Raw genomic sequence first — 26,622 nt, 5'->3', positions numbered from 1 at the left:
CAGGCGGCGGCGCAGGCGGCGGCGCAGGCGGCGGCGGTGTGGGAGGTTCCGGATACTCGCTTTCTCACTCCGCGAGCTTCCAGCATCAGCTGTTCGACGCCGCGCGCTCATTGCTGGAAGTGGGATCCGGATGAGTCACATGACAGAACTGGAGGCTGACATCTGGAGAAAAGGCACCGCGTCCCGGCTCGCACCGCCATACTGTCTTTTGAGCCACATTCCCATTTTTCTCGCCACATTTTACTCCCGCTCGGTGAGCACATTTCCAACAAGCATATTTTTTTTTTGCTCTTTTCTATTGCCCACCCCTCCTCTCTCTTTCCTCCCCCCCCCTCCGCCTTTTTCCCTCCTTTTTTCCCATTTTTTCCTCCTTTTGCTGGTGTTTGAATTTGAGTATTGCCGCGGTGCTTCGGAGCGTCCCCCCCCCCCCCCCATCCAGGCTTCAAGTTTCCAGCATGCAGTTGTTCTGGTCCCGGGGGCAGACGCGGTCTCACTTGCACTTTTGTTCCGATCGAGCAGCTTTTGTCAGTATTGAGATTTTTCACGCGTTGATTGGTGGTTTTGAGACATTTTCCCCACATTTTTGTTCCTTTTTTGTTGTTGTGGTTGCTTTGGTTTGTATTTTGCAGTGTTGCTTGTTTGCCTTCGAGTTTTGTGATTTTGGGTCGACCTCACCGATCCAGACCTTTGCTTTGACTTTCTTTCCTCTTTTCTTTATCTGAAGGAATCATTTTAACCTGGTACTTTTCTTGCAGCTCGCAGGTTTGTCGTTTCTATTTTTATTTTGGGTTTTTTTGTGTGTTTCACCTTTTTCGGTTTGCTTGTACTTTTGCTGGCAGTGTCGAGTCTCTTTTTTTTCCTTTTTACGGATGTTATTTCTCCTCTAGATGATGCTGGGTGGACGAGGGCAGTTTTGATTCTTGGGGTTTTTTTGTTTTCTGTGTCCCGAGGATGAACAGACATTTCCCCACTCGCAGGTATCTGGAACGAGTTCATGATTGACACCTTCATGTCTCTAATAAAGGTGATAAACGTGCACCTGTGGCTGTTATTTCGCAGGACTGGCACAAACGCTTCATTAAGCCTTCTTTATCATTGTTATCTGAAGGTTATCTGATCGGATCGATCTCTGCGTGACGCGACATGGCCGGTTCCAGACGCGGCTTGTGTGTTTTTATATTTCGGATGGTTGGTATTTTCCCGTCCTCCTCCTCCTCCTCCTCCTCCTCGTCCTCCTCCTCCTCCACGCCGCAGCTGAGGACCTGATGTAGCTGCAGGATGCGCCGCGCTCTCCGGCACCATCCAAACGCTGCCGGACGCGGCCGCCGCGTTTCCGCCCGCGGTGAGAACGCGCGTCCTGCGCGGCGGTGCGCCTCCATCCCGCAGCTGGCCCCGGCTCGAATTGGCTGAGTCAGGCTCGCTTCTCGCGATGGTCACATGAGAGGAGAGGCGAGCTGACAGGGTTTAGAAAGTGGCCTAAGTGGTGCAAAGCTAAAATGTGACGCGCAGGGTGGGTTTTGGGGGCCGCGTCCCCCCTTTCTGGCTGTTCCTGGCGCTGGCTCCAGATGAACCACATTTTGCTGCAGTAGCACGATCAAATCCCAGAGTGACCACCCACCCGGAATAAGGCTGCTAAGTCATTAAACAGGCGGACAGGATTCAGCCTTTTAATGTGCAGCAATTCAATATTGGTAAGAAACTGATTCTGGCAATTAGGACGGTACATCCCATCATGTATCGGGGAGCTGCTAGTGGGCATCGAGTTCCCTGAATGCAGATAAAAAGCCACAGGGGGCAGTTTTTAGGCTCAGTGATAAGGAAGAGCTTTGGGGAGGTGAGAGGATAAAAAAGCCATCTGGTCAGGGCAGGAAGAGGCCTGGACTCTTCCAAAACTTTCCAAAACTTCTTCAAGGCATCGAGCTTTGCTCCTGTTGACGTGCAGATGAGCCATCTGTTGCTAATGCTAATGCACACCTTCCCACCCTGGGACGTGCCTCACGCTCCTGCTAGCGTTGCTGCTGACCAGTATGACGGCTTCCGATAGGTCCTGCGGCGCCGCGTCCCCCCTCCGGTCGGATCTCTCCCATATCTGAGGCAGACCTGCTCAGGAGGCCCGCAGAGGAATACGATCACTCGTGAATGGATACAGCCCTGCTAGCATGAATAAAACATCATGCAGATGCAGCGGCATCACTCAGTGTTGGCTGGAACTTGTGAGGCAGGCGTGTGTGGCGCTACACGTGTGCTTGAACGTTAGCGTGTGTGTGTTGGGGCATGTGTAATGGGATCGTTGCTGCCATTAAGTTTAAAGTGTCATCGTTTTTGAACCACACAGCGTGCCAGCGAAGCTAAATTTAACGTTTTATTGGCGTTAGCGTGATTTTTTTTGACCCATGCTAACGCGGCTATAAACGTCCCCGACCGGTGTTTGGGCCCAGATGTTATTCCTGGTGTTGTTTGAAGAGCAGTTTAGGGTTCCACAGTAAAGGTTCTTTAATGACTGAACATTAAATGAAGCTGTAGCACCTCCTCCATCAAGCTGCAGGGGTGGGGGAGGGGCGGCGCTCTGGTTTGGGAGGCAATTAAGACGTTCTTCCAGCAGATAAAGAAAGAGGGAGTTAATTACAGAATGAATGATGATGAGATTGCTACCATGCTTTCCATAATAGCGGGATCACAAATATAAGCCGATGTAAATCGCGCTATCCATGCGCCATATTTACTCCAAATCCCATTTAGCTGTCCTTAATGAGACACGACACTTTGGCTTCCTGATAAATAATGCTGTGTTTACAACAAAGAGCACTTCCTGGAATTGAAGTGGATCAATTCCACAATGGATGCGGATTGAATGATGGATTTATTACGTTTGTTAATCTAAATAAGGAGGCGCGAGCGTACGGGCAGCAAGAGAGGCCGCTTGAACTCGGAAGAGACGCAGAACGCCGCCCCACGCGTGCACGTGGGGGTGCACGTGGGGTATTACTCGTGCTCGCTGTCCCCTCTCACAGATAAACAGGGAACCTTTGGCACGGCGGGCGCGACAGGAGGAGCAGCGAGTGCTTCCCTGTGCTTCACGCGGATCCCGTTCGGGTTCACCTTGACGTCCGCAGGGTGCGTCCTGGGCGTTGATTTGGCGAGTGCATATTCACCGCGGCTGCCTCCCTTTTCACAAACCATCCACTCTGATCCGTTTTTCTGAAGCCTGCACGGCCGCAGACCTGCTAAATAGAAATATGGCAGGGCGAGGAGAAGAAAGAAGCTGCTGCACTTCATAAGGCAGGATGACAGGCCCTTCGCCCCGGCCGGCCCTGGAGGGACCCCTTAAGCTTCAACGGGAAACTCTTTAAGAATCTGCAGCTAGCATCAGCGGCGGGAGGGAAGTGAGCTGTGCTGGCTCTGGTTAGCGCCCGCTAACACCCTCTACAACTGTGATGTCGCTGCAGAAACGTAGAGGAACGACCTTTTCTTCTGCGCCCCTCTTCTTTCTGAATTATTTACGCACGGGGTAAATTCTTAAAGCGTGCGGCTGTTGGCAAATATTGAGACTTTTTAAATCCAACACCAGTCTGCTGCTGCGGAGCACCGTGCAATTAAAGAGGAATAGAACGAGGGGGCGTGATGAACCGTCTACTTACAGGCAGAGAGGGCGGTAGCCATTTTTAATGGCACCACATGCAGCCGGACGATTAAACACCGCTGGAGACGGTGTCGCTCGCCTGCCTCCGTCTGAGACCCTGTTGTTCGTGTGCATCTCTGCTTGTTCTGCATGACGCGCTGGCCCCGCTTTGAAATTCATAGCGTGCGTGGGCGAGAATATAAGACGCTTGCTGCGCTCTGTAGTTGCGCTGCTGCGGCTCTCGCGGGACCTGCAGGTTATTGAGATGCAGCCCATCAAACACGGGCCCGTTAGGTCTCCTCTGATTTTTGGGAGCTGTGCCCTTCGCTGTGAGAGGCCCTTCACGGCATGAGGCTACTCTTATACGTGCATTTTAAATAGCGAAGGATCAATGGAATCAAAGACCCAGCCGGCCGCGTTAGTATATTTGACTCCACATCTTTTGTCCACGCTACGTCCCTCTGATCTATAGAACCAAACGGGTTGTAAAGCGCATTGATTATTCTTGAATGGTGGACTGTGGCGAGCGCAAACACCCGGAGAGTTTCCACGAGTCTCTGCCAGCTCAGGTCTCCGGATTTAATATTTATCAGCTCTGTCTGCCTGTGCGTGACACATATAGCTGAAGACGGCATCTGTAATAAAAGTTGCATTAACCTCTCAGAGCGCGAGGGGGGATACAAGCGCGGCTCAGTGTCTGAGTGCAGGTTTCTGCCATGTCATTAATGTTCAATGAGCCAGAGACATTAAATCCTTGAGCTTTGCACTCTATCAATACTGTATATATTTATAAATCAGATTTAATCTGCCATCCCCCACTGAGCTGCCTCGGTGTCCACCAGTCTGGGGTCCAGGATCTTCTCGTCACTACTCGTATCTCCACGTAAATGCTGCCGGGTCCCACAGCTGTCTGTCCAACCGGCCCCACGTTTGCATTCAGTCGGTGTGGAAAGTACTTGAAATTCATTTAAAGTTATAAAAAAATCAAATCAAATCTCCTCTGAAAATGACTCGGGTGAAGGTGGGAGAGCTGCAGGCGTCCCTGGAGGGAATTATTTAATCCGATGGCAGGAATGATCCCATTTTGGTGGCGAGGGGTCGTGACTTGCCCAGGATTCAGACGTTTCTACGTGTTTGTACTTAGTTACACGTTGGCACGTCGGGTATATGAGGCAGTTCATGCTTTCTTTCGTCTCTATCTCATGTTTTTGTTGTGTTGTAGTTGTTGTCTGTGTCTTTTATTGGCTTGAACTTCCTGTCTGTGGTCTGCGGCTGCCCTGCCCTAATGTGGTGCACCTGTGTGCAGCTAGTTGCACCCTCCTGGTCAAGTTTGAGTCCCCTCGGATGTTTCATTGGAGATTTTCCCCTCAGTCGGTCTGATTGTGTTGACGGTCTGCCCACGTCTGCTCCTCCTGCCAGACGGCGAGCTTGCTGAGTGCCATCAACATAACACGTCTGCTCGCTGAACTCCCGACTCAGTGAATCCAAATCTCCCGGACACCTGCGGAGTGAAGAGGGGTGAAACTCATATTTGCCAGAATTGCATCTTCTGTCTTCAAAAGGTCACATTAATCCAGAAGGAAACGGCGTGTTTTCTGCTCTCGCGGCTAAAGCAACAGCAAGTCGGCACTTCCGAAGCTCCTCATCCAGTGACAGAACAGAAACACACCCAATTCCACCTAATCTGTCCATATTTGAGTCGAGGGGGAGGAGTCGGAACCTTCAGGCTGAGCAGAAATTCGGAACCTTGCCTCCTTGTCTGCCTGCTGCCCGCAGTGACCGCTCCATCGCCCCGGTGGCGTCGGGAATTACCGGACGTTCCGTCGGGGGCTTTTGTGTTTGACGCAGGGAAAGGACGAGACTTGGACTCAATTTGTTTTCTGTTTTCATCTCTTCCTTTCTCTGCGCCCCACACCTCAGCGGCGGTGACAAGGATGTTTGTACCTGCTAGACACGGCGGTGCTATCAGTGCAATCCCGGGTAGCACTTTGAGGATTAGGCGCTGAAGCATGAAGAAGCTTTTGAAGTGGCTTTGAAGTTTGCGGTGCAAGTTTAATATTTCCCCCCCGTCGCTGCGTTCTGCTACCTTTGAACATTTAGCCCGGCAACGCCAGCGGGAGGGAGTTGCGTGATGATACAAAGGAGATTTGTATCATCGGAGGGGGGCCTCCAAACATCAGCGTCCCTCCGACAGCTCTACACACACGTGGATTTGTCGGAATGACCAAGAAAACAGGAACGATATTTGTGTGTTTTCATAAAGGCTGCGGCGCCTGTGAGGAGCTCAGACTCCGCCAGGACGTCACAACAATTTCAAAGACGTGAAGCGCACAGCAGCTGCCCTCGCTGACCGACAAGGCTTAGCGCTAAGTTAGCCTGGGTCCTTCTGGGATGTTTGTTCCATCATGAGGAAAACCCAACAACAAACTTCTGATCCGCGCGCTCTTGGCAGGCCGAAGGATGATGAATAATAACGGAGGGGACGCTGGAACGGCCTCCTCGCCCAAGCCCGGCGGCCACGTGGTGCGGCGCCGTGTCCACATTTTTCCGGCCGGGCCAGCTGCGTCTCTCAGCAGAACGAGGGCAGAGCTGCGCCGCCCCGACCCTGGCGGCCCACCAGCGGCAATATGTTCACAACCCGGAGGAGGGTGATAGGAAAGCAAGGGATGGTCGACCCCCCCCCCCCCATGCGACACCTCCAGAGGAGAGGAGACGCCAAGAACACTCATTTACATACGGAAAAAGTGGGATCCGGACTCGGGAGAGTCGCAGAGACGAGCGATGGCATGAAGGGTAAAACTGACTGGTGACCGGGTAGTTGGTGGTCTACACCTTGCTGTTTAGTATGCTAAACAGCAAGGTCAGCGGGAAACGAAGGAATAAATTTACGGCGCGCTCCAAAGACAATAACCGAGAAGACAACATGAAATATAAGGGGAAGCTGGGGGGGGCGGGGGGGGTCCTCCATGAGCCCTACCCGCTCCTGATTTATCTGACGGGAGAGGCAATCTAACACGTCTGGGCCGATCTGTCATGTTCGCCGTGACCTGTCCACCAGCATCAATACTGGACGGGTGTCGGATGGTGGACTTAAAGTACTGTTAGCTGGTTGTTGTGCAGCTCATTTGAGGTGCGTGTGTGTGTGTGTGTGTGTGTCCGTCCCAGTCTGCTCCTGATAAATGTCAAGGCCACTTGAAAGATGGCGAGCAGCCGTTTAGTCCCACACACACACCCACACAACACAACCACACACACACGAGCCGGTAAACAACGCCGGCAGTGAGTCACCGCGCCCGCGTGGATCTAAGAGAGAGCGAACAGAATTATTCCGCAGGTGATGTCACGTTGAAGATGGGGGGTGGGGGTGGGGGGGTGGGGGGCGGTGGGGGCAACTGAAATAATGCCTGTTTATCCAGGAACGAGCGGCTGATCGGCTCGCGTCATTGTAACGGATCCCCGAGGCAGGATCTCTCCACGATCCCGGCTTCTCTAAACACGGAATTCCGCCGTCAATCAGGTCCCAAATCCCTGTTCCCGACGCTGTAACGCACTAAAAAACCCGTTAAAGCTCTAAAACTGGAGTGAGTAAACGCGTGATAACATCGCTGTTACCTTGGCGACTAATCTGAACACACACACACACACACACAGAAACCTGCTCTTTTAGAAGACCAATTCCAGAGGCGTAACGATAAAAAGGAGGCAGCGTTGGGCGCGCTGATGTGTGAATTAGTGCGTCGCTCCACATTCTGTCGTCAGTGAAACGGCGGGAGCAACATTCCCGACCGCCGTCCCGCTCGCCACCGCTGCATTGTTGCCTCCTCTCTCCTCTCAATAATGCAACGACGTGCCCGAGGTGAGCGGCGGACTGACCGATGACCTTGAATGAAGCAAGATTCAATAAATGCCTTCAGCAGACGGCGCCTTTGTGCTTCACGGGCAGAAATGTCTCCATGCAAATATACCGGGAAAAATAACAAGCTAGCCTGCGGCTAATCCAATATTTACCACAACAATTGTTAGCTGCATCGATTTGAGCTCATTTACAGGGTCCGGGACTTTTGCACAGGCTCCGCTGTGGTTAACAATTCTTCTTGTTTGTTTTTTAATCCCTCCAGTGGAATTTCAGGGCCTGGAATTCTTATTATTTTGCTGCTCTAATACCTAAAATATCCAGTAGCTTTTTTTCCAGGTCGCTTTAGAAATAAATTCAGTTGATCGCTGACTTCTGTGAAAAATGTATTTCAAGTGGCAACGTTGCCATGGCAACCAATTAGCCATGCTGTCGATATTTCAGGTTAGCTGCTCATAGTTTTATTCCCACTAAGCTTTGGCCCATGCTGGCTGACATGCTACATTGTTCCTGTGCACACTTCCTTTAGCACACATGCTACCTTCACTGACCTGTATGGTTTACTAATTTCCTGTTTGCTTGGTCTCTTTGGGTACTTACGGATCCAAAAAGTAAAACGGAAATAAGCTAAAACGTGACAATGCTCACAAGCTAGCACCACCATATGGTTTGTTTATGCTGTCAAACCGTTACATACTGGGATAAACACGAAGGCAACTTCACTTTAGCAGAAAAGCAGTAAATTTTAACATCTTTCAGCACTCATTTGTGGATACTGATCCACAACAAAGGGAGAGTAGCGCTGAATTGTCTGGCTAACTAGCAGTTTAAAGCCCGCTAACGATCAAAGTAACATTTTGGCAGCATTTTGGTTACAAAGAAGCACAATACAGCAACAGCTGGAGTAGGAAAACAGTCATTTTTGGGTGTCTCTAGACAAAAGGGCTAGCCGTTAAGCTAACAGTCCATTGTGGGATGATTTAGCCACAGTGTTTCACTCACCGTTTGTGTTTTTCATGTGATTATTTATCAAACCGCTGTAGACGTTGGTCCGCTCCACGTCCCCTAAAGTCCTGTCCTCCGCCTCTGTCTGTGTCCCAGGAGGGCAACCTGAGGAGGATGACTGGTAAAACTCAGACCAGCAACGTGACCAACAAGAACGACCCGCGCTCCCTCAACTCCAGAGTCTTTATCGGCAACCTCAACACAGCCATCGTCAAGAAGTCGGACATAGAGGTCATCTTCGCCAAGTATGGCAAGATAGTGGGCTGCTCTGTGCACAAGGGCTACGCCTTCGTACAGTACCTGAACGAGAGGAACGCCCGGGCGGCCGTGGCCGGGGACAACGCCCGGATCATCGCGGGACAGCCTCTCGGTGAGTCTTTCCAGTCCTCCTGAAACATTCCCCACGCTTCCAGGTGCAGCCTTCAGAAGCTGAAACCCAAAAAGAAAACTTTCGTTTTGTTTTAAGCCGGCGCTGGCGGAGGAATGGATCGTCTCTCCCGGGAACGGGAGGGGCCTCGGGCTCTTTTCGTTAAAAACTTCCCTCGGCTCCTTAAGAGCGGAAAAGTCTGCTTGTTGTCGGGCTGTTTTGAAGACGATCCCGGCTGCTCGGTGCAAAAACCTCTCCACCATAGAGCTAATACTGCCTGCGCACACTCTGACAATGAGAGCGCCACTGCCACCTACTGTAGTGGACGTGCAATTACACTTTATTCTAGTACGGCAAAACAAACATGTTCCCCAGGGTCACACGCGCCCCCCCCCCTCCCCCCATCCCCCCCGGCATCGCACGCCGACTCCAGCGACCATAGTCAAGTGCATTCCGGGGGCCATAGCGGCCGACGTAGAAGCCAATCTAAAGCTCCTGGCGAGAAGTAAACGTAAATTTGGTAAAGTTGTTATTCACGTCGGAGCCAACGACACCCGGCACCAGTCGGAGGTCAGCAAAATTACCGTATTTTCCGGACTATAAGCCGCACCTGTATATAAGCCGCATCTGCTCAATTTTTAAAAAAATAAGTAAAAAAAAGATATACAAGCCGCACCGGGTTATGAGCCGCAGATATTTATGTTGAAAAATTAGATATTTACTGCATGTACAGAACGATTTTGAACTGTAAATGTACATGTAAGTACCTGAACAGATTCTTTCCTAACAGTGCCTTTTAACACGGCAGCAACTTTGTTGATTAAAACGGAACAGAACCAAGAGAAAATAACCAGTATTTCTCTTCATTTCTCCTGTGTTTGAAATCACAAGTCACTTTCATCATCTTGGCTGAAACCCATGAAGTCGTCTTCTTCAGTGTCGGAGTTGAACAACCCCAGAAGCGCTTCGTCACATCTGTCTCCATCAGTCTCGCTCTCCGTATCATCCTCCGCTGAAGTTGGCTCTGAAGGTGCGCCGCTCTCTTCGCGTAGCAGTCCAGCCTTTCGGAACCCGTTGGTGATCGTGGATTCTTTCACAGCACTCTACGCTGTTAGGATCCACTGACAGACATCAGAAAAGGATGCTTTTCGCATGCGGCCGGTTTTTGGGAATGATTTCTCACCACTTGTCATCCAAGTCTCCCACTCAACCCGGAGTGCAGCTTTAAATGCCCGATTCACACAGATGTCAAGTGGCTGCAAATACTTTGTTGTACCTCCAGGAATCACAGCTGGAATAGAGTTTGTTTTCGTGATCGCTGCTTCCACAGAATCTGTGATGTGGGCCCTCATGCTATCCAAAACAAGCAGTGCTTTTTTCCAGTGAAAAACTCCTCCTGCGCGCTTGCTGTAGCACTCCGTTAACCATTCCTTCATCAGGCCTTCCATCATCCCCCCTTTGGTGTTAACTTTGACCACTATGCCACTAAAAATCCCCAGTGGTGGAAGTTGTTGTCCGGATGCCGTGCATGCCCGAACGCAGGTGAAGTGCGTTCTCTCGTGGCCTGTTGTTTTCAACAACACGGATGATGCGCCTGTCTTGTTAACAGTCCTGGTCAGAGGCAGAGCAAACGTCAAAGGTGCTTCGTCCATATTTATTATGTCGTCTGGTCCGATGGAGTGTTCTTGGATCTTTGTTTCAACGAATTTGTGGAAGTTTTTAATTTTTTCCTGGTAGTCAGGGGGGAGTTCCTGACAGAGAGTGGTCCGTGTCCTGATGGACAGGTTTTTACGTTTCATAAATCTGAAACACCATGACGGCCCCGCTTTGAAATCTTCAATATTCATTTCGCGGGCGATTGTTTTGGCTTTAAGTCGGCGCTGTAGAGTGGATACACCTCGGCCACCTGCTCGCTGTGTGTTCACCCAGTCCTCCAGGACATTTTCAAGTTCAGCCCACCTGCTGAAAGCTTTTTTCGACTTTGGGCATTGCATTAGCTCCTCCCGCTGCCGCCTCCAACGTCTCACCATACATTCATTAACGCTAAGCTTGCGTGCAGCAGCGCGGATTCCTTCCTGGCTAGCTAGATCAGTGGCCTTCAACTTAAAACCTGCATCATACGAACTTCTTCGTGTGGGTTCCATGATGAAGGGGCGAGGATTTGAAAACAATTAACAGTTGGTAATTTGTCGTCCGTGTTCTATCTGCTAAAGAAAAAGTAGCGTTTTCTTCTTTGCATTGATTTTTCTTAGTTTTGATTCTAGTTCTGATTAGAGCGCCCCTAGCGGTGGAAGAAAAATCCATAAATAAGCCGCACCATAGAATAAGCCGCAGTGTTTAAAGTTTAGGAAAAAAGTAGCGGCTTATAGTCCGGAAAATACGGTAACTTGGAGTCGGTGTGCAACTACGCAAAAACGATGTGGGACTCCGGAGCATTCTCTGGTCCCCTCCCCAATCTGGCCAGCGATGAGATGTTTAGCCGCATGTCGTCGCTCCGTCGCTGGCTGTCACGGTGGTGCCCCGAAAACCAGGTGGCCTTTGTAGACAGTTGGAGCACTTTTTGGGGAAAACCTGGTCTGATTAGGAGAGACGGTGTCCATCCCACTATCATAGAGGGCCATAAAACAGCTATTCTGCAAGCTCCGAAACCAGACTACAAAGCAAATGATGTCCTTTTTAGGACTAATTATTGTTGCAACTGGGGGCCAAATTATGCTGAAATTACAGCACCGTTGCAAAGACTGATGTATGAAAACTTAAAAATGACTTCTCCACTAAATTGGACTGAAAATGCAGAAACGGCCTTCTGTGACATGAAGCAAGCCTTGGTGTGGAGCACAGCTTTAGCTTTGCCAGATTACAGCAAACCTTTGGTTCAGATGGTTGATGGCACAGGACATTTGATGACCTCAGTCTGAGCTCAACAGTGGAGCTAAAATGAAGCCAATAGCATATTTCTCCTCTAAACTTGACTCTGTAGCACAGGGGTCACCAACCTTTCTGAGACGGAGAGCTACTTCCTGGGTACTGAATCATGTGAAGGGCCACCAGTTTGATACACACTTCTGAAATAGCCAATTTGCTCAATTTACCTTTAACTAAATGTCATTATTAATAGTTAATGATATTCATCTCTGCAAAGACACTGATCATGTTAATGATTTCTCACAATCAATATCAACAATGATTTAACAAGATCGGGAACAGATGAATATCAATATGCAACACTTTATTTCTATATTTTGTCTTAGTGCAAGTGTTTTTCAAATTGAAATAAATGTTCAAACCATTTTAAAATGATCACTTCTCCAACAGTCCTAGGAAATCACAATGTCCCATTTTTACCAGCCACTGACATTTTTTAACAAATCATGAATTACTTTGCACCACGTTTGTACAAATAATAAATCATGTAAAATACAAAATAAACTTTCAGATTTTAAAATAAATCTGATTACGTTTTGAACTTCACACTTAAGTCTGCAGATTTTTTCACATGAACATTTTAACATAAACAATTGTTACATTTTACAGACACATTTAACAAATTCTGAAGGAGACACCAAATCTGGTGTCCGTTTCTTTGTCCGTTGGGGGGAAGCCTGGCGTTGCTGCGGTTACCAGTGTGTTGTCCTCTGGTGGGGAACTTGACAGTGCAGCTCTGAGTGAGTCTGGCAGATGTGCATCAGGGAGGCGTCTTCTGTGTTGGTTCTTGATGAAGTTCATGTCAGAAAAGGCTGATTCACAAAGAGAGGTCGAACCAAAAAGGCTTGCAACCTTCATAGCTGCTGTACATACACCACTGTACTTTTCTGTGTCAACAAGGCACCAAAAGTTTGGTGCAGCCTGAGAGGCTTTGAGCTGCAGCTCATTTCACAATGTTCCAATTTCAATTTGCATCTGTGCAGCATCCAGGCTGAAGGTTGCACTGAACTGCTGAGCAATGCATGATATGTCCACGTTCATGAAAGGGTTAGAAATGAAGGACACACATGGCTCAAGCTGATCCAGGTCCCAAAACCTGTTCTCAAACTCTTGCCCAAGTCTTTTTATGAGCTGAGAGCACTTTTCTGCGCTTTAGTCCAAAGCCTCACATGCAGAAGCGTTGTCTCTCAGCACCATCTGCACAGAGGGGAAGTGCAGCACCTTTTGTCTGTAAATGCACAGAGAAAATGTTCATCTTGGCTTTAGATGCATTTACAGCACTGATTCTATCAGCAACAGTCTCACCTTTGCCTTGCAGCTCCCAGTTCAAACTGTTCCGTTTCCCAGTAATGTCCGTTAAAAATGCAAGGTCCAGTGTCCAGTCAGTGTCCTCCAGCAGCGCGGCGTCTTCCCCTCTGGACTGCATGAACTCTTTTATTTCACTCAAAAGGGACAAAAAAGGAAGCAAAATCCGTCCCCTGCTGAGCCATCGGATTTCTGTGTGTAGGAGCAGGTCACCATATTCAGTTGGCAGCTCCACTGGGGACACTGGGGAACAATTTGAAAATATCCTGTTGAAATTATTCTAAATTATTCTGATTAAAAATAAAATTGGCACGCTGATTCCAAAATTACAGTCATTCCCCCCCAGCCCGTCAAGTTTTGAAAGCTTCTCCTCCAGATCAGCAAATTTCCCCTAATGAGCTGGAGTCAGACTGGCCAGCTGATGACAACTGGATCAGCTCCGTTGGTGCCGTCACCATTAAGAGGTGTGTGCAGCCCCCAAAAGGTCAGTACTGTCAATATCCTATAGGGGACACTTTGAACCAGAGGGGATCCTATAGATCAAAAAGTTGACCCAGTTTGATTCCGCAGCCAAAAACGAACATCTGTCAGACGAACTCCAGTTGTTTCCCAGTATTTCAGTTAAAACGTGGACCAAATTGTTCTGAAGAGAGGCGCTTGTGCTGGATATGACGCGATCAAACCACAAACACGGGACGTGTAGAGGAAGAAGAAGCGAAAGGAAAGTTCTCAACTTCGGGCTCCATCTGGACTGACCGAGCCCTGATGGAAAACCTCTAATATTCAGGTAGCATTTGGTTCTTTCACTGCTGTCGTCTCGAATCAATGTTCCGCTGCGAGATGCGGCTTAATAAGCTGCGTGTGCGCAATGAGCGTGCGCGTGTTTCGGACGCACATTGCGGCTGGTCGACGGGAATGTTGTGACGCATGATCAAACTTTGTAGCGTGTTTCCTCTAACTGCGTTTTCCGCTAACCCTGAGCCAACATTTTAGAGGTTGAGGAAGCACATTTTAATACTCACAATAAGTCGACAATATTATTTGCAGTTAGTGGAAAAATCCACGGAAAGAGGGACACAAACGCGACAGTTTTAGCCTCCTCTCTTTGTCCCTCCACCAGGGGACAATCAATCCTTTATTTAAAAAAGGAGAGAATGTAAAGAGGGAGAGACCAAGGCATTCCATTTGATTGTTTTAACAACTGGTTCTTTGTGGAATATGAATTTGTTATTATGGATTTATGAAATGTGTTCTGTTTTGAATGAAGCAGTCAAGAAAACGAAACGAAACCTAAACCCATGGTGTTTTGATATTTTTGGTCCTGAACATGTGGTCAGATAAGATTAGTCTGAGCAGAATTGGGTGTTTTTTGCCCTTTGCTGTGTGTCATCTATTCTATTCAGCATGTTGGGTTGCTTGACTTCTGTTGGGTCATGTCAACTTGATCATCACTTCTGAGATATTGACACACCTTTTTCCTGAGGCTGGCTCCAATGCTGCCAACACACCTGGCCATGGATATGGTGGGACTTCTGTGATGAGTGGGGTCAGAGGTGGTGGACAAGCTCTGCTCCAAAACAAGCTTGCTAGATATGTTTGGGATCTCCTCCGCCACAACCAGCAGCTGCAACTAGTAGCTGTGCACGCCATGCAGAGTTTTGTCCTCTAGGTCAGGCTACAGATGTTTTTTCCAGCACCATCATGTGTTGGTGAGAAACATGATGCACCTGATCAAAAAAAGCTGCTTGTAATCTGACAGACGAGCCATGATGAGATGTCAAGGTGCGTTGTTGAAAATGAAGATCCTCTTCTTGGAATCCTGTCTGAGAGGACAGAAGATGATGCTGCATTTGACCCACTTTGATGATGTGATGACGGATTTCTGTTTAGTTTTGAATGCATTCTCATCTTATTTGTTGAATTTAATGTTGAGAACTGACATCTTGAAAGAATTTAGGTTTTCTTGTAAACCATAACCAGATAAAAAATGATTTCATTTGTATTTGTGTGCGTCCGTCTGATGCCACCGCACCTTCTGAAACACCCAGGAGAAACAATTTTTCCACAACTATTTTATGTTTAACATGGTGTAAACTTTTAAGATGTCCCAAAACTTTTTCCAATATATATGTGGCCTGTATGATGTACAGGGTGACATCATATAATAGATTTTGATGTGAATGAGCCGACAATACGTCATTGGACAGACCTCTGCTTGTCTTCATACTGAGAATCATGTTCTTTAATCTTCTTTTCTGTGTCAGCAGACTGTTCCTGCTTAACCGTTTAGACTCACATTTAAAAATGAGCGAATGTGTGATGGAAGAGGAAGAGAGAGCAGAGTCCACAGTGCCCAGCTGTGTGTCCATGAAGAGCGACTGGTCCAAAGACCGCCCTGAAAACTTCGGCATTGGACCTCAAGGCTCACCTTTACAGTAAGGTTTTCTGAACCACATAACTCTGCCTTAGAACATTTCACAACCATACAAAACATCATTTTGTAGGTATTAGCCTCCACTATCGTGAAAAATGAAATTCATCAGGTCCTTAAAATGAAACGGTGCACAGTCCTTTCACCATGTTGGCCTGTGGAAAACCAGTGTTGTGGGCCCGATGGACCAGTGTCCCCGTCGTTGCCGGACCACCGTTGGCCACCAGTTGGGTTTTGGGATCAAAGTGGGGGCGTTTCCTGTATCCGGTTCTCCTCACGGATCCATGACTACAACATGTTGCTGCAAGTGCAGAGACGTTTGCTCTGGAAAGAACTTTAGAGCACATTCAGTGCTGCAGGATGAGGGGCTGGAAAAGGTGCCAGTTCTTTTCTCACTGCAGGGAACAGTTAAAAAAAGCAGCTTAAACTCTGAAAACATGAAAATTATACAGAGACATCATTGATTTATTGATTCAGTTGTTATCCAGAATGGATTAGAAATGTTCCTGTTTGATAAAAATGCAGTGAATTGGGGTTATTTAACTACAACCTCTACAGATTATTTACCTTCATCACAGTCTCATCACTATTTCTGATGTTTCCTCAGGATGGACGAGGACAGAGCAGAGTCCACAGTGCCCAGCTGGGTGTCCCTGAAGAGCGACCAGTCCAAAGATAGACCAATAGACTTCAGAAGTTCAGAGGAAATGTAAGAAAACTAAAGCGTGATGATGTGTTTGTGTGCCAGCTGTTAGTCACATTAACAGCAGCAGGTTGTGAGTTTATTATTGGAGATGTTTAACACTTAAACCTCAGACAGTCATATAGTTACAGACTTAATGTGAATATTGTTGATTAGAAACAAGAATCAGGTTAAACTGAAAGATGAATTCAGACATAAATGCTGGAACAATATTGAGTCTTGATCAGGTTCTTTCATCCTATAAATCAAAGGACTAATAGAGATGTGTTTCATAGTGAGAGGGGGGAGCACATCCTATCAAACTGGGACCAGGCAGCTCCACCAGGAGAGTCCTCTTGTTCACAATCTGGAAGCAGATCTGGAGATGCTGAAATGAAGCCCAAACAAAGTAAAACTGTTCAATATGAGATTTAATTTGTGATGTCATGAATTTGGAGTTGTGTTGATGATTTATTATAGATGGAAATCATTGGTTTACTTATGTTCAGGAAGTGATCTGCAGGAGGTGATAGAAGGTCATAAGATGAGTCTGAAGAGAAGATGTGAACATGTGACTGAAGGAACTAATGAAGCAGGAAGTGGAACCCTGCTGAACAAGATCTACACTGAGCTCTACATCACTGAGGGACAAAGTGAGGAGGTGGACACACAACATGAGGTGAGACAGCTTGAGAGAACCTCCAAGAAGAACATCCAGGACACTCCAATCAAGTGCCAGGACATCTTCAAAGTCTTATCTGAGCAACAGAGACACATCAGAGTGGTTCTGACCAACGGTGTCGCCGGCGTTGGAAAAACCTTCTCAGTGCAGAAGTTCAGTCTGGACTGGGCAGAAGGTTTGGAGAACCAAGACATCAGTCTGGTGCTTCCGCTCTCATGGAGGGAGCTGAACTTGATCAGAGATGAGCAGCACAGTCTTCTCTCACTGCTTCATGTTTTCCATCCAACATTACAGAAGATCAGAGCAGAAGATCTGACTGTCTGGAAACTTCTGTTCATCTTTGATGGCCTGGATGAAAGCAGATTTTCACTGGGTTTCAACAAGCATCAGGTCATCTCTGATGTCACACAAGTATCGTCAGTTGAGGTGCTCCTGGTGAACCTCATCCAGGGGAACCTGCTTCCCTCAGCTCTCATCTGGATCACCTCCAGACCTGCAGCAGCCTATCAGATTCCTCCCTCGTGTGTTGACAGGATCACAGAAGTACGAGGCTTCACTGACTCCCAGAAGGAGGAGTACTTCAGGAGGAGGTTCAGTGATGAAGATCTGTCCAAGAGAATCATCTCACACATCAAGGCCTCCAGGAGCCTCCACATCATGTGTCTGATCCCAGTTTTCTGCTGGATCACTGCTATAGTTCTGGAGGACATGATGACCAGAGACCAGAGAGGAGAGCTGCCCCAAACCCTGACTGACCTCTACTCACACTTCCTGAGGGTTCAGATAAAGAGGAAGCGGCAGAAGTATGGAGGAAAGCAGAGACCAGAGGAACTGACTGAGGCTGATAAAGAACTCCTTCTGAAGTTGGGTCGGCTGGCGTTTGAACATCTGGAGAAAGGAAACATCATGTTCTACTCAGAAGACCTGGAGCGATGTGGACTGGACGTCTCCGAGGTGTCGGTGTACTCGGGAGTTTGTACAGAGATCTTCAAGAGAGAGTGCGATCTTCCAGAAATCAGTCTACTGCTTTGTTCATCTGAGCGTTCAGGAGTTTCTGGCTGCCGTCTACATGTTCCACTGTTACACCAGGAAAGACACAGCGGTTATAAATCAGTTCCTAAAATATTCTGAACCAATCCGCTTTTCCTGGTTTTCATGGTTGAACACAAATAACGATCCAGTCACATCTCTTGATGGCTTCCTCAGGAGAGCACTAATGAAATCTCTCAAAAGTGAAAATGGCCACCTGGACTTGTTTGTTCGCTTCCTTCATGGTCTCTCTCTGGAGTCCAATCAGAGGATCTTGGGTGGACTGTTGGATCAGATGGACAGCCACCCAGAAACCATCCAGAAGGTCCTCAACAACCTGAAGGAGGTGAACAGTGATGAAATCTCCCCAGACAGAAGCATCAACATCTTCCACTGTCTGATGGAGATGAAGGATCAGTCAGTCCATCAGGAGATCCAAGAGTTCCTGAAGTCAGGGAAGAAATCAGAGAGAGGAACTGTCAGAGATCCACTGTTCAGCTCTGGCCGACCTGCTGCAGATGTCAGAGGAGGTTCTGGATGAGCTGAACCTGTGGCAGTACAAAACCTCAGAGGACGGACGACGTCGCCTGATTCCAGCTGTGAAGAACTGCAGGAAGTTCAAGTAAGTAAAGATTTTTGGGGCCGGACATCGGCGTTTAAATCAAGCGAGTGGATCATGTCAGGTAGCAATACCCCCTCCAGTGGTCATTCCTTCAACTCTTTATCTCCATTGCAGCGTCCATAAATTAAAAACAACAACAATTCATCCAGAAATGTTCAACACTGGCTGGATATAAGTTCAAAGGTCAATCCAGACAACCAACATACGGCAGGAATAATAGGAGCCACAAGTTAACTGACTATCATGAAATTACTGTCATGTAATTAAATAACTTTTGTTTGTTTGTATACATCGTATTCTCACGACAGAAAAACACATTTTAACTAATGATACGTGACTATTTTGCTTCATTTGTTCAACGTAAAAACAGCCGGCCTCGTTGGTTTAAATGGGTGTTTTAGGTCTTTGTGGCGGTTCCGTTTGGAGCCTTTATGTGACCCACAAAGTTGTTTGAGCCTTTCCACACCCGTTAGGTGGCAACTTCATCACTAGCAACAAAAGGTGCAGTGAAAATGATTTGAAGGGAAACAGGCAGATAGAACAGAAGCTGAGGGCAATGATGCAACCAGAGACTCTGATGTCATCGATCGGATCGCTGAATTAAGACTTGACGCACCATCGTACAAATTGGATGAAATGCAAAATATCCAAAGAGCCGATAGACGGATAAAAAGATGCACGTTTCTTTAAACCATTTGCTACAATCATTTTAAATATTGAGTAATTATGAGCTGTTCTAAAATAAGACAAATGTTGAGAATAATTCAGTTGCATTTCAGATCTGATGGTCGTTCAAACTGTGTTGCTCTACGGTGTTGAATTTAGCTTTTCCAGGAAATGAGCTACATTTGTGTTGAGGTAGATTCTCAGATAAGTTGATGAGAAATCCCAAAGTTTGACTCACTATTTTTGTTTCATACACAACAGACTGGCTGGTAATGTTCTTTCAACGAGTCATTGGGAAGTTGTGGCCTCAGCAATGACGTCAAACCCTTCTCATCTACGGGAGCTGAGCTTAAGCATGAACCAAAGCCTGAGAGATGCCGGAGTAAAGTTACTGTCTTCTGCAATGATGCATCCAAACTGCAGACTGGAGACGCTCAGGTCAGGAGGCCTCTGTTGGTCTTTTCTAAATTGTTTACATTTTCTGCTTTTCTCTTCATTTTCAGATTTAGAAATGTGTTTTTATTTGCCCCATTTATTCCTTTTCCAGGCTGTGGTACTGCAGTTATCAGAGATCAGCTGTGGCTCTCTGGCCTCGGCGCTGAGGTCCAATCCCTCCCATCTGAGGGTTCTGGAGCTGAGCCTCAACCCGTTGCAGGATCCAGGAGTGAAGCTGCTCTGTTCTGGACTGGAGAGTCCAAACTGTAAACTGGAGAGGCTCAGGTCAGTCTTCATTTTTCTACCTATATACCAGCTGCTAAGATGGTGAAGTGAGGCTGTTCTCAACACTGCTGTGATGCACCACATTAAAAAAATTCCTTGTAATATCGTGAATCAGGTCTGACCCAACTAAGAACTAACGTAGGTTTAGTACTGATGCAGATAACATGCAGACCTGCACCGTATACCTCATCCTGCATTTTTCAGATTAGACTACTGCAGTTTATCAGAGATCAGCTGTGGCTCTCTGGCCTCGGCGCTGAGGTCCAATCCCTCCCATCTCAGAGAACTGGACCTGGTGGGAACAATCTGCAGGATTCAGGAGTGAAGCTGCTCTGTGGTTTTCTCCAGGATCCAAACTGCCGACTGGAAACTCTGAGGTAAACACCATTCTCAAAAATGTCCATTATTCCATCCAGGGTCCTCACACTTTCTGAGTGTGTGTGTTGTGCCCAGTTCCTTCAGGAGGGAGGGCCACACGGGGACCACTTACTCATGATAAATTGATTTAAGGACAATGAAAAAGCCCACAGATGGTAACCAAAATTAGACAACACTAGGTGAGGGTGCCTGGTAGACACCAGCCAACGAGGAGGGAGATGGTGAGGGAGACAGGAAGTCATCTAAGACAGGTTGTGCCTTTAAAGATGAGCCACAGGTGAGATGGATCTCCATGATGAGATGGGAGGGAAAGAGGTGGGGAGAACCTGGGAAGAGTGAGGGCCAGAACAATATATATTCTCCTCTGGAACAGTGCAAACCTGAGAGGTTGGAATTGTGGTAATTACATATTACTATCATTTTTTAACCTGTAACTAAATTAAATATTTACAGATCATGCCTTTGATTAACCTTTCAGATGAATACTGGTTTCACTTATAACCTTATAAAAGTTTCCCTTCTTTATTTAGATTAAGTAGCTGCAGGTTATCAGAGATCAGCTGTGGCTCTCTGGTCTCGGCACTGAGGTCCAATCCCTCCCATCTGAGGGTTCTGGACCTGAGTCAGAACCAGCTGAAGGATCCAGCAGTGAAGCTGCTCTGTGGTGCTCTCCAGGATCCTCTCTGTGAGCTGGAGACTCTCAGGTCAGTCAGAGATGATCCAGTACTTTCCCAGGTGTAACTAGTTAGACAATAAATGTTTACATGTTTGATCTTTGTTATAAACGTAGTGTTACAGTTCTCAGAAAAAAGACCACACAGGACAGATTTGCAGTATTAAATTGGTTGTGGAAATCTGTCCCATGTGAGGATGGTCATCAATGACTAGAAAGGAAGTATCAGTTGTAGATTTGTCTTGTTTTATTTTAGGCTGGCCACAAAACCGCCCAAACATTCAGACCAATCAAAAATAGTTCTTCCTGTCTTTTAAAGTGTCACGGATGCAGTTAGGACCCAAATGCCGCACTCTGAAAAGCTGGACCGTAGTAAAGACTTTTATTAACCCACGGGCAAACAGGAACTCAGGCAGACCAGGAAACACAGAAAATAGTCCGTTCCTCCGGCTCTGGGCCCGCACAAAGTCTAGGAGTTGCAGGCTCGGGGAGTGGGGCGAGCAGCAGCGAAGTCGGGGCCGGGCGGAGAAGTCTAAACCAGGTGAGCAGACAGGAACCAGAGACGCTGAGGCAGAAATCGTAGTCAGGGGCAGAAAGCAGGTAGGTTGTCCGGGGAACAGGCAAGGCAGGCAGAACGAAGACAGGCAGGGTCGGCAACGGGCAAACCGGCAGGGAAACAACGCTGGAAAGTCTTGCATGGACGCAGAGGAACAATCTGGCACCGAGTGAGTGTGAGGCTGGAGAATATATACACTGGTAGGTGAGCTGATTGATGAGTGAGGGCAGGTGTGTGATCAGTGACTGAGAGCAGGTGTGTGATCCGTGACTGAAAGCAGGTGTGGTGATCAGAGGGTGTGGTGTGAGCAGGGCAGTGGAAAAGTACTGGGACAGGAGGGAACTGGAGAAAAGGGGCTGTGACAGAACCCCCCTCTCAAGGGACGGCCCCTGACGTCCCAAAAACAAAGGCCAAGCTGAGCCGGGTGGGTGGAGGGGGCCTGGAGGAGGGCTAAAATTCTTCCGAGGCCTCCGTCTCAGCTTCCTCCTCGTCGCTGGAAGCCTCGGATGACAGGGAGGACAGAGTCTCTAAATTGGCACCGCCACCAGCATTGGGGATCTTGGAGGGCTGGTCAGGGTGACAGTGATGGAACTCGCGGATGAGCTGCGCATCCAGGATGTGACGGGCCGGGACCCACGACCTCTCCTCTGGGCCGTATCCCTCCCAGTCGACGAGATACTGTAGACCCCTTCCACAGTGGCGGGAGCGCAGCAGGCAGCGAACTGAAGGCAGGACCCCCACCAATAATCCGTGGAGGTGGTGGCGGCTGAGAAGCCGGCATCAACGGACTCTCTCGAACCGGCTTGATCCTGGAGACATGGAAGGTTGGGTGGATCCGCATGGCCCGGGGCAGCTTGAGCCTGACAGCCGCAGGGTTGATGACCTTCGATAATAAACGGCCCGATGAACTTAGGAGCCAGCTTCTTTGACTCCACCCTTAAGGGAAGGTCTCGGGTCGAGAGCCATACCTTCTGCCCCACCAGGTAAGTTGGAGCCCGGGAGCGACGGCGGTTGGCTGCCGTCGAGTAACGGTCCGCTGCTCGTAGGAGAGCAGCCTTTACACGCTCCTCCAACTCCCAGGTGAGAGAAGCCACAAGGCAGGGAGCAGGAAGAATGGTGTCTGGGTTGAGGGCAGTGTCTTCTGTTCCCAGGAACTGGTGAGATAGCGCGTCAGGCTTGACGTTGCGGGAGCCCGGCCGATAGGAGAGGGAAAAGTTGAACCTGGTAAAGAACAGGGACCACCTGGCCTGACGGGAGTTCAGTCTCTTAGCCGACCGGATGTACTCCAGGTTCTTGTGGTCCGTCCAAACCAGGAAGGGCAATTTAGTCCCCTCTAACCAGTGACGCCATTCCTCCAACGCCAGTTTCACCGCCAACAGTTCTCGGTTCCCAATGTCATAATTCTGTTCTGCCGGAGACAGACGTCGGGAGAAGAAGGCACAGGGGTGCATTTTCTGGTCATCAGCAGAGCGTTGAGAGAGAGAACGGCGCCAACCCCCACATCAGAAGCATCGACCTCTACTATGAAGTGCCTTTCAGGGTCTGGAACCAGGAGAATGGGGGCTGAGGTGAACCGGGCCTTGAGGTTCTGGAATGCCTCCTCGGCAGCCTGGGACCAACGAAGGGTACCTTGGAGGTGAGAGAAGTGAGCGGAGCGGCCACGGTGCTGTATCCCCGGATGAACCTTCGGTAGAAGTTGGCGAATCCCAGGAACCGTTGCAGCTGTCTCCGGGACGGGCCAGGAGGTGACGGCAGAGACCTTGGAGGGGTCCATCTCCACACTGCCTTGACCGATAATGTATCCCAGGAAAGAGACGGAGGTAGCATGGAACTCACTTCTCGGCCTTGACAAACAGCGAGTTCTCCAGCAGGCGTTGGAGGACGGCCTGGACATGATGCACGTGTTCCTCCTTGGAACGGGAGAAGATCAGGATGTCGTCCAGGTAGACAAACACAGTCTTGTTGAGCATGTCTCTCAAGACGTCATTAATGAGTGCCTGGAATACGGCCGGGGCATTAGTAAGGCCGAAAGGCATGACCAGGTACTCAGTGTCCAGTGGGTGTGTTGAAGGCGGTCTTCCACTCGTCCCCCTCCCGGATCCGGACTAGGTGGTAGGCGTTGCGGAGATCCAACTTGGTGAAGACCACGGCCCCCTGAAGCAGCTCAAAGGCTGAAGCGATGAGTGGGAGAGGGTATCGATTCTTCACCGTGATCTCATTGAGGCCCCTGTAGTCGATGCAGGGCCTCAGGGACCCGTCCTTCTCCACAAAGAAGAACCCTGCCCCAGCAGGCGATGAGGAGGGACGGATAATCCCGGCAGCTAGAGCATCATTAATGTAGACCTCCATGGCCTCTCTTTCTGGCGCAGACAGTGAGTAGAGACGACCCTTGGGAGGCGTGGTGCCGGGCTGAAGGTTTATGGCGCAGTCGTAGGGTCGATGAGGGGGCAGAGAGGTAGCCTTAGCCTTGCTGAACACCTCCCGGAAGTCATGGTACTCGGAGGGTACCGCAGACAGGTCGGGGGCCGGAATGGATTTGACTGATAATAGAGGCGCGGCAGCTTGATTAAGGCAGACCTGGTGACAGGAGGAACTCCACCCCAGAATGGAACCCGTCGCCCAGTCAATGTGGGGGTTGTGACGACGGAGCCAGGGGTAACCAAGGATGAGTGGGAGGTGAGGTGACTTCAGGACGTGGAATTGTATGGTCTCGTGGTGGTTGCCCGACAGAAGCATGTGGATGGGCGTGGTCTGGTGAGTGACAGTCCCTAGGAGATGGCCATCCAGGGCGCTGGCAGGAACTGAATGTGGTAACGGAACCCGGTCGATGAGCTCCTCATCGATCAGGCTGACATCAGCCCCGGAGTCTATGAAGGTGGCGAGGGTGTGAGAGCCCCCCGCCAACAGAAGCTGGACGTGAAACAATGGCCGTGGGCAGGGGACCGAGTCTTGAGTCCGGCTCAGCAGTCCGCCCCTGTCTACTGCTGAGCCCTCCCTTTTACTGGGCAATGAGAGACAAAGTGCCCAGCCTGTCCGCAGTAGAGACAGAGGTTCCCCTGTCGTCGTCGCTCTCGCTCCGCCGGAGTCAGGCTGGTGCGTCCCACCTGCATGGGTTCGGCCCCCCAGATGCGGGCCCTGTGAGAAGGTTGGAGGCGGCTGGAGATCCTCGCAGGCGGGCAGACGGCCGGTGCTCCGCCTCACCCTGGCGTAGCTCTCTTCTCCTTGCCTGGACGCGCCTGTCCAGCCTTGAAGTCAGGTTGATGAGTCCATCAAGGGAGGGCGGAAGATCAAAAGGAACCAACGCATCCTTTATATATGGCGCTAGCCCATTGAGGAAGGCGTCGCACTGGGCTGCTGGGTTCCAGTCACTGAGCCAGGCCCGGGTACGGAAGTCGATAGCGTAGTCAGCAATGGACCGACTTCCCTGCTTCACGCTCATGAGTCCCCCGGTGGCATCCGGACCCAGAGAAACAGGCCCAAAAACCTTCCGAAGCTCCGCAGAGAAGGCCTGGAAAGAGGAGCAGGCCGATGTGCCCCTCTCCCACTCTGCCATTCCCCACAGGCGTGCCCTGCCAGTCAGGTGATTGATGGTAAAGGCGACCCTCCGAGGCGAAGGTGTAGGGCTGCAGAGCGAACAGGATTGAACAGTTCGTGATGAACAGGTTGCAGCCCTCTGGGTCCCCAGAATAACGCTCTGGGGTTCCCACCCGGGGCTCTGGAGCAGTGCCTGGTGGGGGAGCAGGAACCGGAGGAGGAGGAGCTGGAGCAGGAACCGGAGCGGCCGGTTGCGACACAGAGACCACCAGCTGTTGGACCTGGGTGGCTACTGACCTTAATGCCCGCTCCAGGGCCGACGCTGTCTCCCGAGCCTCCGCAGCATTGGAGGCTAGCTGGGCCTCGAATTGTTGGAGCCTTCCCTCCACTTGGCCCAAACGAGACTGAGGTGGTGACGAGTGTGCTGGGTCCATGTTTTGGCCAGATTGTACTGTCACGGGTGCAGTTAGGACCCAAATGCAGCACTCTGAAAAGCTGGACCGTAGTAAAGACTTTTATTAACCCACGGGCAAACAGGAACTCAGGCAGACCAGGAAACACAGAAAATAGTCCGTTCCTCCGGCTCTGGGCCCGCACAAAGTCTAGGAGTTGCAGGCTTGGGGAGTGGGGCGAGCAGCAGCAAAGTCGGGGCCGGGCGGCGAAGTCTAAACCAGGTGAGCAGACAGGAACCAGAGACGCTGAGGCAGAAATCGTAGTCAGGGGCAGAAAGCAGGTAGGTTGTCCGGGGAACAGGCAAGGCAGGCAGAACGAAGACAGGCAGGGTCGGCAACGGGCAAACCGGCAGGGAAACAACGCTGGAAAGTCTTGCATGGACGCAGAGGAACAATCTGGCACCGAGTGAGTGTGAGGCTGGAGAATATATACACTGGTAGGTGAGCTGATTGATGAGTGAGGGCAGGTGTGTGATCAGTGACTGAGAGCAGGTGTGTGATCCGTGACTGAAAGCAGGTGTGGTGATCAGAGGGTGTGGTGTGAGCAGGGCAGTGGAAAAGTACTGGGACAGGAGGGAACTGGAGAAAAGGGGCTGTGACATAAAGATCAGAAGGAAAACTAGAAAACCCAAAAAGAAAGCTGCTGCAGTGTGCCATGCCCCTTCTCTACTGAGAAAAGCCATCCCAAAAAAGAGAAAAGCCCAAGTGTGAAGTGAGCACCCTGTTAAACCTTGGTACTGAAAGCCTGCAGTCATTCTCATCTTAGGTGGCTTCATTCCAGCCAGAAGCCCAAACCTGCCTCCCTCTTAAAGGGGCAGCAGGTCAGTCCAACCACAGAAACCTTCATGAAGATCTGAAGCTTTCAGCATCCACAATTGTTGCACCTCACTTCCATTGGAGTCCAAATCAGAAGTCAACACGTTGATTCTACACCGATTCTACACAATGCCACCATTTTAAAAAGGTTTCCATCCATAAGTTTTTACACATTTTTATATAAATCTGTTTGTTCATCGCCTCCTTCTGTTGTAATGGTCATTAAAGAAAATGACCTTATTTGAGTTTTTCTCCTCACAAATATGACTTTCTATGAACGATGCAATAAATGCAGCTTGCAATCTAA

At 49.3% G+C, this 26,622-nt stretch overlaps 2 protein-coding genes and 1 long non-coding RNA gene across 5 annotated transcripts; 2 read left to right on the top strand and 1 right to left on the bottom strand.

Annotated features, from left to right (window-relative positions):
• Positions 1 to 10,811, top strand: LOC130537291 (RNA-binding Raly-like protein). Of its 2 annotated transcripts, none has more exons than XM_057053976.1 (3): positions 1 to 253; positions 8,574 to 8,847; positions 9,736 to 10,754. In XM_057053976.1, exons 1-3 carry the CDS (start codon positions 131 to 133, stop codon positions 9,858 to 9,860), a joined length of 522 nt encoding a protein of 173 aa, XP_056909956.1. In that variant the 5' UTR covers positions 1 to 130; the 3' UTR covers positions 9,861 to 10,754. The 2 variants fall into 2 exon arrangements, with proteins under 2 accessions (XP_056909956.1, XP_056909957.1); XM_057053977.1 differs by lacking the exon at positions 1 to 253 and adding an exon at positions 953 to 977 and having other exon boundaries at positions 9,736 to 10,811.
• Positions 10,812 to 12,052: 1,241 nt separating this feature from the next.
• LOC130537298 (uncharacterized) lies at positions 12,053 to 13,213 on the bottom strand. The gene is made up of 2 exons (XR_008953591.1): positions 13,075 to 13,213; positions 12,053 to 12,997 (listed from the first exon to the last, which is right to left on the bottom strand). It is a non-coding gene; the product is annotated as an uncharacterized LOC130537298 (long non-coding RNA).
• Positions 13,214 to 13,720: 507 nt separating this feature from the next.
• On the top strand, positions 13,721 to 19,619 carry LOC130537288 (protein NLRC3-like). 2 transcript variants are annotated; one of them, XM_057053971.1, is made up of 6 exons: positions 13,721 to 13,861; positions 15,342 to 15,509; positions 16,113 to 16,214; positions 16,484 to 16,596; positions 16,697 to 18,520; positions 19,448 to 19,619. In XM_057053971.1, the coding sequence occupies exons 2-5, from the start codon at positions 15,379 to 15,381 to the stop codon at positions 17,998 to 18,000; spliced, it is 1,650 nt and encodes a 549-aa protein (XP_056909951.1). In that variant the 5' UTR covers positions 13,721 to 13,861; positions 15,342 to 15,378; the 3' UTR covers positions 18,001 to 18,520; positions 19,448 to 19,619. The 2 variants fall into 2 exon arrangements, with proteins under 2 accessions (XP_056909951.1, XP_056909950.1); XM_057053970.1 differs by having other exon boundaries at positions 13,752 to 14,856.
• The last annotated feature ends 7,003 nt before the right edge of the window (positions 19,620 to 26,622 follow it).

The sequence above is a fragment of the Takifugu flavidus genome, chromosome 14 (genome assembly GCF_003711565.1).
Source record: "Takifugu flavidus isolate HTHZ2018 chromosome 14, ASM371156v2, whole genome shotgun sequence".
NCBI lineage: Eukaryota > Metazoa > Chordata > Actinopteri > Tetraodontiformes > Tetraodontidae > Takifugu > Takifugu flavidus.
This window is presented reverse-complemented; position numbering and strand designations above follow the sequence as displayed.